At 43.5% G+C, this 13,562-nt stretch overlaps 1 protein-coding gene across 1 annotated transcript in view; it reads right to left on the reverse strand.

The window, feature by feature from the left end:
* GREB1L (growth regulation by estrogen in breast cancer-like) overlaps positions 1 to 13,274 on the reverse strand; it is a 121,888-nt gene extending 108,614 nt beyond the window's left edge. The window contains exons 1-3 of the mRNA XM_015423303.1: positions 13,106 to 13,274; positions 12,771 to 12,968; positions 351 to 527 (exon numbers count right to left, since the gene is read on the reverse strand). Of these exons, the coding sequence (XP_015278789.1) occupies positions 351 to 527; positions 12,771 to 12,968; positions 13,106 to 13,274 (544 nt within the window). The remainder of the gene's footprint in view (positions 1 to 350; positions 528 to 12,770; positions 12,969 to 13,105) is intronic.
* Positions 13,275 to 13,562: the final 288 nt, after the last annotated feature.

Consider the following 13,562-nt stretch of genomic DNA (forward strand, 5'->3'; position numbering starts at 1 on the left):
AACCAACTAAGACTTGATTCTCTTAGGTGCTTCTATTTATCCAAGGTCCAGGACCAAGACTGACAGCCTCTGGTGAACAAGATATGAGTCTCTCCACCTCCAAGCAAAAAGCCCAATGGTCAGCACATGAGGAGGCAGAGCATTCTGACTGCAAGAAGCTACCTATTTAAAATTTTTGCAAGTCCCTATATGAGATAACTTAGACACTAACTCTATTTTTGTAGAAAAGGGTTTGCAAAACGAATTTCAATATACTATAATAAGAAATTCATACCTGAATATGACCTTGGAAAGTCAATACTTGGGTATTACAAATTATCATGGCATAAAGAATAATACAAGCCACTTACCTAAAAGTGCATTTTTCCCATGGTCATCTGGCAAAAACCTCTTGTCAACAGCACAGACAAGAATATGCTCAGGAAGATTTGGAGATTTGGCTCCTACCAAAAGGAATCCTGGTGGGATATCAATCTGTTCCATACACAGGGATATTAACCTCAAATCCTTGCCTGCTTGACAAAAACCTGGGGGGGGGGAGATTTCATGAAACACGTATTAGTGATTTCCTTTGTTTGTTTGTTCAGTCCACTTGTTCAGAACAACAAAAAAGGACTCCAATAAAAAACAACAATATAAGGCATATAATGATCAAACAAGTACCTGCTCCCATCCAACATTCAACTCTCGAAAGTTTGCAAACAAAAGGGACCAGATAAACTAGTGGTACCCATTGGAAAAAACTGAGGGTGGAGGAAGAGGAGAGGCAGGGCAAAAAAAAAAGAGAGAGGAACTTTTGTCCTTTCACCCATTCCCACACATACTTTTCTAAAGTCTACTAAAGGGCGCCACACAGAAGCAACCTTCCATAAATGTCTCAGTTGCTGAATAAGAGGCTGCCATTATAAATCAGATGATCATCTAAATGTATTCCACTGAAAAATATGCAGTGCAGATAGATGACAATGTGCCCTCACGTTATTTGAATGATCATGCGACTTACCCCTAGTTTATTAACCATGAATTGAAATATGCATGGAAGTCTGCTTCTGCACTTGGATCTCACTTGCTCTATAGGAACTGACATTTCCTTCTTTCTAGTGAAACAGAGAGGTCTGAGAGAACCCCCTGCCTCACCCTCCCTGGGGCTACCAAAACACCCATGCCATCTAAGGGGAAGGCTAGAAGAAATACCCAGGGACAGAGAATTCATACCAACAACTCCTGAAGAGACGCCCAATGGCCTGAGACCATATCTGCTGTTTATTGATTTTTTTGTCTTATAATCTAAAATATGGGAAAACAGCTTTGAATGTGTTGACGCGAAAGACAAAATGTAAGTGGACTGCATAATTCAACTGGAACATGTCCTGCTTGAACAGAGGTGTAGTTGTGATCAGTGTTCCCTCTAAGCTGAGTTAGTGTGAGCTAGCTCATAGTTTTTTAGCCTCTGGCTCACACATTTATGTCCGAGCTCAGGAAGTATGGCTCCAGAGTAAACTAATTCATGCAGTAGCCAGATCGCTCGCTCACAACTTTCATGCCGGTAGCCTACAAAGTAGAATTTTTGCTCACAAGACTCTACAGCTCAGAGGGAGCATTGTTTGTGATTTACTTGCAGTAAGGGAATGGGGTTTGTGTGTCCTCTATGTGGGGCTCTTTAAACTGTGATTGGGAAAGATACTATGGAAAGGAAATTATCCTGAGAGGATATGTATCCTCCACTAAGCCTTGCCCTTTTAGGCCCTAGGCTACAGGGAAGAATGATTGCTTTGCCTCACTGTGACTACCAGCCCCAGCTACGTGCTGGAACCTGCGTGCTGCTGCCTGCTGCCAATGTGCTGATACAGGATGGAGTGAATATGCCTGAACAATTCTTGCCTTCCACTGATTTTGTTTTTAATTTTGGGGAGAAACCAGTGGTCTTTTTCTACTGCACAAGCAGTCCATTTTGACCCTCCTGCTGGGCCTGTTTTGGGACCTTCGTCCTCACACAGGGAATCCACTTTATGAGTCATAATAATAAATGTGTATTTGATACTTAAAAAAAATAATCCTTATAGCCACTGGAAGAGTATCCCCAGATTTTGGATGAACTCAGAATATGCTCCTGAGTATTTAAACGAATACATTCTGGCATCCTTCATGTACTGGCAAAGGACTCATCGGTTTGGAAGGCTGCACAGCCCTCCTTTTGTGGCGCAGCCCTCCCCTTCCCACCCGTGTGGTCAGTTCATGCCTCTCTGTGGATATGTTGCCTCTAGGAAGGCAAACTAGGAAGACACACACCGTTAAAAAATAAAAGAAATCAAGAACAGGCTGTGAATAAGAATGTTAAGGAAGACATTTCTTGTCCCTTTAAGGCCTGGCCTGGTCCACAGAAACTTTGGGGAAGTTGCTAGAGTTCTGTTTCTTTCCTGTCCCACCCCCCTGATTTAATTATTTCTTTCTTTCTTCTTCTTTTTTTTCTTTTTCTTTTTCAAGATCAATAGAACATTTTTACTATTTCTTATTTTCAGCAAACCAGAATGTGCAGCCATGGATATATGTGACAATCTTCTTCCCAAAAAGACAACAGCATAAACTTTTAATTTTTTTCTCAAAGAAGCCTCATAAGAGAACAAGATTACTATTGCAAATAAACAGGGGGGAGGGGGGGAGGGAGAGAGAGAGAGAGTCATTTTGCCACTGTTATAACACTGAAATACAATCTCAGTGTTCTGTGTTTCCTCTCCTCTGTTTGTTGGGACCAACCATTCCAGCAATCATAAGCAATGGCATTGCTCCTGTGGAACACAAGAGCATTGCTATGGCCAGAGGCACCCAGAGATGACTGATAAGGGAAGCAAATACCACAAGATAAGGAAACAGCATGGGGGCCTTAATTATTGTCAGCATTATTCCATGGAAGGGGGAAGAGGACTATTAACTCTTGCAAGTTCAAAACTTTACTCCAGCAATGTTAGTGAAGCGATCAAGACCAAAACTGAGAAATTTCATATATGCTGTTTGAACAATGTCTCCTTAAAAGCCCGTCCATGGGAAATTTCTGTCAGCACAAAAACTGATAACTGGGAGCCACCAAACAAAAGGGCTTCAGTAAACACATTAATCTGCCTTACACTGACTCAGACCAAGTCAGCATTGCCTACTCAGACTGGCAGCAGCTCTCTAGGGCCCATGTTAGAAGTATTTCACATCACCTACTATCTGATCCTTTTAACTGGAGATGCCAGGGACTGAAACAGAGACCTTCTGCAGGCAGACTAGATGCTCTACCACTGAGCCATGGCTCCTCCCGCATAGTTATTTGTCAGATCCTAACTGGGAGCATTATGTCTATACTACTATCTACTCTTCATGTGAGAGGGGGGGGATGTCCATGTGTCCCATCCAGTGTTCCCTCTAAGCTGAGTTAGTGAGAGCCAGCTCACAGTTTTTTAGCCTCCGGCTCACACATTTTTGTCCTAGCTCAGGAAGGAGGGCTCCGGAGCAAACTCATTTATGCAGCAGCCAAGTTGCTTGCTCACAACTTTAATGCCCATAGCTCACAAAGTAGAGTTTTTGCTCACAAGACTCCACAGCTTAGAGGGAACATTGGTCCCATCCTATTCCTATGACAGCCAGTGTGGTGAAGTAGTCGGAGTGTCAGAATGGGATCTTGGAGGTCCAAATTCAAATCTCCACTCTGCCATGGAAGCTTACTACGTGAGCTTGAGCCAATTGCACACACTCAGCCTAACCTACCTCACAGGGTTGTTGTTGTGAGGATAAAATGAAGAAGAGGGAACAATGTAAGTCACTCTGCATCCGCCTTGGGGAGAAAGGTGGGGCACTGTTAAGTAAATGAAAATCCCTCTGTCAGGCTGTCTTGACAATGTATTCTTTACCTGTAGCATCTCAAATGATATTAAACTAAGTCCCCTGCCACACGGGGGGAAAAACACGGGCAAAGTGCGGCCTTTTAAAGCAGCACCAAAAAAGACACGCGGCGGCAGGATCACATTGATCCCCTGAGCCGCCGCACACTTCCTCCCCGGCACGATCAGATGCCGGGGGTGGGGAGCCACTGAAGAGGGAGGGAGGCAGCCGAACTGCGCATGTGTGTGCGTGTGCAGTTCGGCCGGGAGGCTGGATTGCTGCGGAGGACGAGCAAGCCGGCGATCCCACGGCCGTGCTTGCTGCGGTGCTCCAGGTAAGTCCTCCTCTGTAGGAGGTTCTTTTTTACAGAGGGTTTTCCAGGTGTGGGGACAGGGGCATGCCGCTTCCCAGATGTTGCAGTGAGATCATGCCCGTTTGCTGCGCCCCCAATCCGTCCCTCTACCGGGCCAAAATCTCCCGTGTGACCGGGGCCTAACGCATTCAAAATGTGTTCTATTTTAAGTGGAAGCACCTGAAACTTTGCATCTTTAAATATTCTCATTCATTTTCTCTCCTTTCCATTTCCTTCTGTCATGCACTGTTTCTGAGCAGGCCACCACTGTCATCTTGATCATGATCAATAATAATAGTGAGAAATTAATCTTCTGGTCAGAGGGCCCTTTTACCTTTATCAAAGGATCCCCACAATCTTATACTCAATTGAGATACTGGCCAGGTAGAAGTAGTGTCTCTAATTTTTATTGTTGTATCAGATTCTTTTTTATATTGATATTACCCATTTTGGGCCCTAAGGTTCATGGGAGAAAGGTGGGAACATAAATATGTTAAATAAATGAACAAATGAAACAAATACAGTGAAAATAAGCCCTGGTCAGGGAATTTACAACAGACTGCAATTCTGTGCATACTGTTACATTGTTGCATTATGTTGTGACATCTTTAGACATGCTCCATACATGGAGAATTTTGGGATAAGGGAACAGGAAGAGGAAAACAAAAAAAATCAAAAAAAGAATTCAAATAAAATGTGCCAACATGAATTGTATCATTTCTGTTAAAGAGGAAAAGACTTCCAAAAAAGACGTATTTATATAATATCTTTAATTTGTCCGTGTGTTAAATATCTTTAATTTGCAATGATTTACAATCTTTCTATTTGTTTTTCCACTTATCTACAGCTGAAGTGTAAACCTGGCCTTTAGACTAGGGCTGCCAAGTGGGGGCAGGGGGAAGGTAAACCCCGCTTCGGAGGCCAGATTCCCGCCACCGCGGAATTGCCCCCGGGGGGAACTCCGCCCCCCGAAGCACAGCGTGGCTGCGTCACCGGAGGTGACGCAACCACGTCAATCACGTTTGGGGCGTGGCCCCGATCGTTGGAGGGAAAACTCTATGGTTTTCCCTTCGACAATCGGGGCCACGCCTTCAACGTGATCGACATCATGCGTCACTTCCGGCGACGTGCTGGCGGTGTGTGTGCGCGCACATCGATGGACGGCTCCTGGACCCCACGAGGCTCCCCCGCCGGTAAGAAATATTGACTTGGCAACCCTACTTTAGACTCAACTTAAACTTATAAAATATTAAAGTCACATAATTTCATTCAGATGCTTAAAAACATTGAACAGTTCACTTAGTGAGCAGCATGTGTGTATGTTGTTTCAGCAGCTATTAACAAATAGTGGGTTTTTTAAAAAAATAGAGACAATGTTGTTTTTTCAAGAATTCCCAGTCTGTTTGCACTTTCACTATTGTCTTGATTTACCATTTCAGACCAGGGATTCCTATGTTAGCTCAAAGCAGGAGATAATTAGGGCATGCAAATCCACTTCTCTGAAGTACAAATCTTGCATTTACCTCCAAAGAAATGCAGATGGTGCTCTCAGAAGCCATTCATTAGCCTTCATTTCCCAAGCTTTCAGTTCTACAGATCATTATTTGGGGTTTAAGAGCCTGCTGCTTTACAAAATTGAATCAACATATTCCATAGTTTAACAAGAAAACCTTATATTTTTAAGAGCACTGTAATGTTTTTGTTTAGCTAGCAAATAGCTCAAAGAAATTTGAGTTGGTGTTAACCCCAGCCTTTTAATGAAGTTTTAACTTTCTGCTGATAAACTAGATAGACGTTGTATATTGAACATCTGTATACTGAACATCTTTGTCTAACACAGACCCAATCCAGAAAAAACAGTGGCACTTTAATACAATTTTATTCTAGAATCGGCTTTTGTGCAAGTCTAAATTATCATTAGATTCCTGTCTATTTTTGCTGCAACAAACAAATATGGCTACCACCCTGGAATTTAGAGGAAGTTAGTTATGCTTAATTCCCATGGTTAATTTCCATTAACGTAAATCCCACTAGTTTCATTTGGACTGTGGAACTAACTTTCTCTGGACTGGAGATGCAGCATAAAAAGGTGTTCACTATCTTTTGGATTATTTAAGTGCATTTATATGTATGCATAAACTCTCTAAACATGATAAATTATTGTTGCCACTAACATGTTTTTATCTTGTTTCTTAAGTGGGTTCTAGACACACAGAAATTTCACCACATAATCACACAGTAATCAATTTTTCCAGGGGTCCATTTTTTTCTATTAATGTATTATCTATACTAGTTTGGTGTAGTGGTTAAGTGATTCCCCACTCCTCCACTTGCACCTGGCTGGATGACTTTGGGCAAGCCATAGTTCTGATAAGAGCTGTTTTTGAAAAAGAGCAGTTTCTGTCAAGAGCTCTCTCAGCCCCACCTACCTCACAGGTTGTCTGTTGTGGGGAGGGGAAGGGAAAGGAGTTTGTAAGCCGCTCTGAGACACATTTGGGTTGTGAAGGGCAGGGTATAAATCCAATCTCTTCTCTTCTTCTTCTCTTAGATCTACTAGAACTAAGTGAACCACTCCTTTGACAAAGTTAGAGTCCAGTGCCACCTTTAAGACCAACAAAGGTTTATTCAAGGTATGAGCTTTTGGGTGCAAGGCACATTTTTTCAAATGCTGTGTGCCTTGCACACGAAAGCTCATACCTTGAATAAACCTTTGTTGGTCTTAAAGGTGCCACTGGACTCTAAATTTGTTCTACTGCTTCATACCAACATGGCTGACCACCTGGATCACTCCTCTGACAATAATACATTTACCCACAAGTCACACCTTGGAAAAATATGCTTGTCTTCTCAAGAGTTTGCTGGCCAATGAACTGCAGTGAGATTTTAGATATATATATAAATTTGTAAAATAAATTGACAGATGCTAAAGCAACGCTATTACAACAGCCACAAATTAACTTGGAAAGGCCTGGAGTTAAAACAAGACACAAAACAAACCTACCTGGTGACTTTATCCTGAGAGGATAAATGATAAAGGCAACCACAGATTAACAATAAGATAGCTACTAAAAGCCATTCCTTTCTTCTAAAGAAAGGCCAGGTTCTAAAGCTTTAATCCTATGCACATTTATCTGAGAATAAAGTGGGACTTACTGACTTCTGAGTAAACATGCACATCCACTGTTACTCCACAGAGCACATTTGCTTTCCCCAGTCATCTCCCACTTTAAAACAGCACAAAAATAATGGACCAGCTAAAAAGAAAAAAAGTTGGGCAACACAGCTGTGAAAATACAAACAAAGTACTGATGCCGGGTAGAGTAAAGATTTCTGTCCTTTCTTTGATTAACAGGCACAATTAACATCTCCTCCATGGGGTACAGACCTGTCATTGTGCTGCCTTAAGATAAAGAATTTGCATAAGAAGTTGCCTACAAAGATTTACATAAGAATTGCAGTTCACAGTCACTTCCAATTGTAACTTCACAGAAGCTGATTGGGTATTAAATACCTGCCAAACTAATTACCTCTGATATTAACCTCTGCACTCACAAAGTACAGAAAAATAGGATATTTAACAACCACGGGCTGGCTGTGGTCATCGCTGGTGAATGACCCACATCCTGGGTGCTTTTATTAATAACATTGAACCACAAAGCTGGCAGCTACGAGAGCTCATGAGCAACTGAACCAAAGCCTGGGGGTGATACATGTAGGAAAACTGCCTATACCATGTTGCACCTTTGCTGCAATACCATAGGAAGAGCCGCTCACTTACCCCTTGTAGTTTCACATATAATTTTATAGTAGTGCTAAGGTGCCTCCCCCTTTTATAGCCTTCCACTTAAAGCACTTTGTAATTGTACTATGGTAGTTTGTCTGCAGTAGCAAGCTATTTAAATCAAAAGTATTAAACTACGGTTCCGGTCAAACAGGCCGGATATCGCGGGGGGGGGAAGGCGTGGCTAATTGCCCCGGCGCAGTTTGATGCGCGATTACGCAATCAGATGTGCCGGCAGCACACCACGGGTCCTTCCCTCGGCGCCGGCGGATAAACGAGGGACCGGAGGGGAATGCCGTGCACCAGTGCAATCACACCACAGGCGTCTAGAGGCAGCCCGTGGCAAACATTTACTAGTACCTTGGAGGTACTAGTTTTTTAAGGCGCATTGTCGGCGGTAAGCCACGGGTGCGCTCCACTTCCCAGATGTTGGGGTGTGATCGCGCCCGGATAATCCGCCCACCATCCGTGCCTCTCCCACGGCAACTTTGCTGTGTGACCGGGGCCTACATAATGTTATTTCATAGAGCTTTGGGGGCACCCTGACAATGGGAAACGGGGAATACCCTGCAGATGGGATCGTATATTTCGAGTGACCTTTAACGTATTTTTATGTATGTTGTTTCAATATTTATTGTTTTATCATATTGATTTTATCTTGTTACCGACTTTGGATCAAGATGCTTGGAATAAAGGTAGGTATATTTAAAACAAATATATAAAATATAAAATTAAATATTTAAATGATTTGTAAGTATAGCTCTTTAGGTGTTTGAAGTTTATACTTCAAACAAATAAAAGACAGCTTTTCTCAACTGGACATCAAACCTGGTATATCTAACAGGGAAAAGTAGGCAAGAGGGGGCAAGAAAAAGAAGGCATTGTACAATAAGAAGCATAAAGGCCTAACCACCATTGCTCCAAAACTCTGCCAGCAAAAGTATTACTTTTGAAATACCTGTTTTTAATACTAGTATCACCACTTATTATTTGAACGTTTTAAACATTTATGTAGTAACATGAATCCCACACATCTGTTCCACTAGCAGAGGTGCCATCCTCTAATGGAGAAGGAGCTTGTCTCAAAAGCAAAACACAAATGTCTTGCATCATCAGGGAAGACTCCTTTTATGGGAGAAAAGCATCTCTACTAGTGTGTAATGGAACTGCAGCTTCTGACTCAAGTGTCATAACACAAATTCAGAATCACCAATTCTTGTCAAAACAAACTATAGATTCTATGATTCTAGATCCAGAAGGATAGATTCTATTAATCCCTTCTGCTGGATCAGGACTACTTAGAAGGAGGAAAATACTGGATACAATTTAAAGAGATGAAGAAAGTCTCATCAGTTAGCCACAACAAGGAAATGGAACCTGACCTGAATTACTTCTGTCTCAGGAAATCCTCAAGAAGTTGTCTTCCCAAACATAGCTAATAATATACGGGCTAGTCAATTTTCCAGCATCTAATCTCTTAATTATTTACAGGGTTATTTATTTTCAGGCTTTAAGGCTTTAATGCTGAATATGGAAAAATATTTTTTTTTACTAATTCTTCCCCCCTACATCTTATTGGAATATTTTGTTGCTTATTTTTTCCAACAAGGCAAGTCAGTCTATAATCCAAGCAAGTTCCTAAAGAAAGAGTCCCCAACCGTTTTGAGCCTGCGGGCACATCTGGAATTCTAACATGGCACAATAGGTGCAGCAACACAATAGCGGTCACAAAACAGCTGCCGCAGGAGGTGGAGCCAGCCACAAAATGATTGCCACAGCTTAAGTTCAGTAACACGGTGCAGATCTCCTTGTGCTGTGGTGGCAGCTGCTGCCAAAGCAAGATTTAAAACAATCTGCACAGCCAATCAAATCTCCAATAGTGAATCAAAAGCCTTGCTGGGCAAAAGCCCTACCTGGCCCTGCCCACTTTCTAAAAACACTTGGTGGGCACCAGAAAAGGTGTCAGCAGGCACCGTGACACCCATGGGTACCACATTGGGGACCCCTGTTCTAAAGCAAGACAAAAAAGGACTGTGAGGCTCTTTGTAAACTGCTACAGTTATTACCACTAATAAAAACTGACTCATTCAACCGACATTGAGGGACGGTTCCCTGGGGTGCTCAAGGAGCCGGTAGTGCATCCTCTCTTGAAGCAACCATCTTTGGATCCGGCTGAATTAGCTAGCTACTGGCCGGTCTCCAATTTGCCCTATCTGGGCAAAATAATAGAAAGGGCCGTGGCAACCCAGCTACAGAGCTTCTTGGATGATGCTTCCATCCTAGATCCCTTCCAGTCCAGTTTTTGCCCAGGCCATGGGACGGAGACAGCACTCGTCGCCCTCATGGACGATCTCCGGAGGCATCTGGACTGAGGCGGTTTGGCGATGCTGTTGCTGTTAGACCTGTTGGCTGCATTCAGCACAGTTAACCATCAGTTACTGGTCCGCCACCTCACCGACGCAGGAGTCCAGGGGCTTGCCTTGCAATGGCTTGTCTCCTTTCTCCATGGTTGGGGACAAAGGGTGGCATTAGGGGAACAACTCTCCCAGAGGCACCCACTAGAGTGTGGAGTGCCACAAGGGGTGGTGCTTTCCCCAATGTTATTTAACATCTACATGCGCCCCCTTGCCCAGATTGCCTGGAGTCATGGGCTGGGGTGTCACCAGTATGCTGATGACACCCAGTTCTATCTGATGATGGGCAGTCAGTCTGGCTCCAGACCAGAAGATCTGGACTGGGTGTTACAAGCCATGGCTGGTTAGCTTAGACTGAGCCAACTGAAATTGAATCCGACAAAGACAGAGGTCCTGTGCTTGAGTCGGGGCAGTCTGGGGGTAGGGGTCCCACTCCCAACCTTCGGTGAGGCGCCACTGGTGCCAGCGCCAGAGGTTAGGAGTTTGGGAATGCTCCTGGATGCCTCCTTAACAATGGAGGCCCAGGTAGCAGCCACTGCCAAGTCGACCTTTTACCATCTTCGGCTGATTAGGCAGTTGGTTCCCTTTCTCAAATGCAACGACTTAGCAACAGTGATCCATGCAATGGTCACCTCGAGATTAGACTACTGTAATGTTCTCTACATGGGGCTGCCCTTGTCGCAGATCCAGAAGCTGCAGCTAGTGCAAAATGCAGCGGCTAAGCTTTTGATGGGTCTCCCCTTGAGGGAGCACATCCAGCCAGCCCTGAAAGCATTGCACTGGCTGCCGATAGCATACCGGATTCGCTTCAAGGTGCTGGTTCTTACCTTTAAAGGCCTTTATGGCCAGGGTCCGACTTACCTGAGGGCCCGCCTTTCCCCATATATACCCCAGAGAGCCCTATGGTCAGGGAATCAAAATCGATTGGCCCTCCCAGGCCCTAAGGACGCCAGGCTGGCTGTAACCAGGGCCAGGGCTTTTTCGGTGGTGGCTCCGTACTGATGGAATGAGCTCTTGGAGGAGATCAGGCCCCTGCAGGACCTTTGACAATTCCACAGGGCCTGTAAGACGGAGCTCTTCCACCAGGATTTCAATTAGGAGCTGCCACCATCACTAGTTACCATCACTAGTAACTGTCACTAGTAACAACTGTATAGCCTGGTTCCTGGTGCTATCGACAGCCTGTGTGCGTCGGGTAAGATCAACGCTGGAAATGAACACCACATGGTATGCACTCATGCAGCACTGCCATTGCTGTGATATTGGAATAACATCGCTAGCACTTAATATGAAATACTGTATTGTTTTAACGAATTGTTTTAATGGTTTTAATGATTTGATTTTTAATCTGTGTTTTATCTGCGTGAGCCACCCTGAGCCTGCGGGGTAGGGTGGGATATAAATTGGAATATAAATATATAAATACATTCATTCGTTCGATTTATACCCTGCCATCCCCGCCAAGGCAGGCTCAGGGCAGCTTACATAAAAGTACGTATATAAATACAATTTAAATCATTGATTAAAAAACACCATAACTATTAAATATTAGTTGTCCTAAAGTGCTGAAGCAATACTCAAGTAAAATGCAAGAGCAGAAGTTTCAAGCTTAATAGTACTACTTAGGTGGCAGTCATGATGACATTTTCACACTAGCCCAGTTAATCCGATTATGTATGTGGCGAGCACAGGCTGGAAGTTGTAGGCCAGAGCACAGAGTCATTTCTCAAGTGTTTGGTGCGGCTCCTAATTGAAGGCCTGGTGGAAGAGCTCCATTTTACAGGCCCTGCAGAATTGTAGAAGGTCCCACAGGGCCCTGATCTCCTCTGGGAACTCATTCCACCAGTATGGAGCTGCCACTGAGAAGGCCCTTGCCCTGGTTGTCGCCAGCCTGGCATCTTTGGGGCCTGGGAGGGCCAGCCAGTTTTGGGCCACTGAACGCAGTGCTCTCTGGGGAACGGATGGGGAAAGGTGGTCCCTTAGGTATGCCGGACCCTGACCATAAAGGAAGACCAGCACAAATTATTTCCTTAATAGTCACTCTCTAAAATGCTGTCCTGGAATCAGATAGTACGATAATCAGATAATATACAACAATCCTCATTTGAACTGTTCCCACTGTTGCTTCTCTCCCAGCTTTGAACACAGGAACATCCACAATCCAGCATGCAGTTCATATGTCAGTAAATTCCTTTAGATTATGCAACAGTTATGAAGATAAAACTGCACACAGGATCACAGTATTATATTCCATTGCTATCATAAACATGTATTTCTTCTAGTTTCTTTAGTTTTGAACAATTTTTGCCAAAATAATGTTCAAATCAAAGTTAAAATTTAAATAAGGAAGGCTTAAACCAACCATCAGTAGTGCAAGACCCTTCTGGGGCAGGTTTTTGTGCATATGGGATTGGTGGGCTACTGGAATCAGACATATCTTCATCATCCTCATCTTCATCCATCTCATTAACAGTTTGGCTCGAAGAAAAATCCAAGCTTCCATTCTGGGTGTAACGATGTATCAGTTCTTTGTCCAGCTCTTCCACTTTTGGTTTTACATCTGGAAGGCATTCAAGGGTGGGGAAGAAGATACTTGCCCATGAGTGCTACTGGAAATAGTTACAGAAAGCTTTTCAAGATGAAAAGGCATCCAGCATTTTCCACAGCATAAAGCAGGGTAATTGAAACACGCCATACCTGCTTGATTACCTTCCAGTGAGAAGGAAGGCTGCTCAGGATCAAGGTAGAGTTGTGAGAAAATGGGCCTAGGGACAACGCTACTGCATCTTAGAGAGGCTTCTATGGAGTTGTGAAGGGCTTCTTCAAAACGGGCAGATTTCAGTTGCCCTGCATATGAATTCCCCATGGTCTGGAAAGAAAATGTTAAACGTTGACAGGCGATTTAGGGTTAAAATAAGAAGACACACACATCACTCTTGGAAACATTTACTACATGAATGAATAAACATTTTACAAAGAGCTCACATAAAGGATAAAATATGAGCAGTGGCAAGAAAAGCCATCAAATAACATCTTAAGAAAAGCACTGTTTGTTCCTGCTTTTGTTTAAGGCTGCCAGTCTGCTTTTCTCTGATGGGAGTTCTTGACTGTAATCGAAAAAGTACTCAAATATCTGCACATCAGTGTTCCTGTA

This window comes from Gekko japonicus, unplaced genomic scaffold (genome assembly GCF_001447785.1).
Source record: "Gekko japonicus isolate JY-2015 unplaced genomic scaffold, Gekko_japonicus_V1.1 scaffold1146, whole genome shotgun sequence".
Lineage (NCBI taxonomy): Eukaryota > Metazoa > Chordata > Lepidosauria > Squamata > Gekkonidae > Gekko > Gekko japonicus.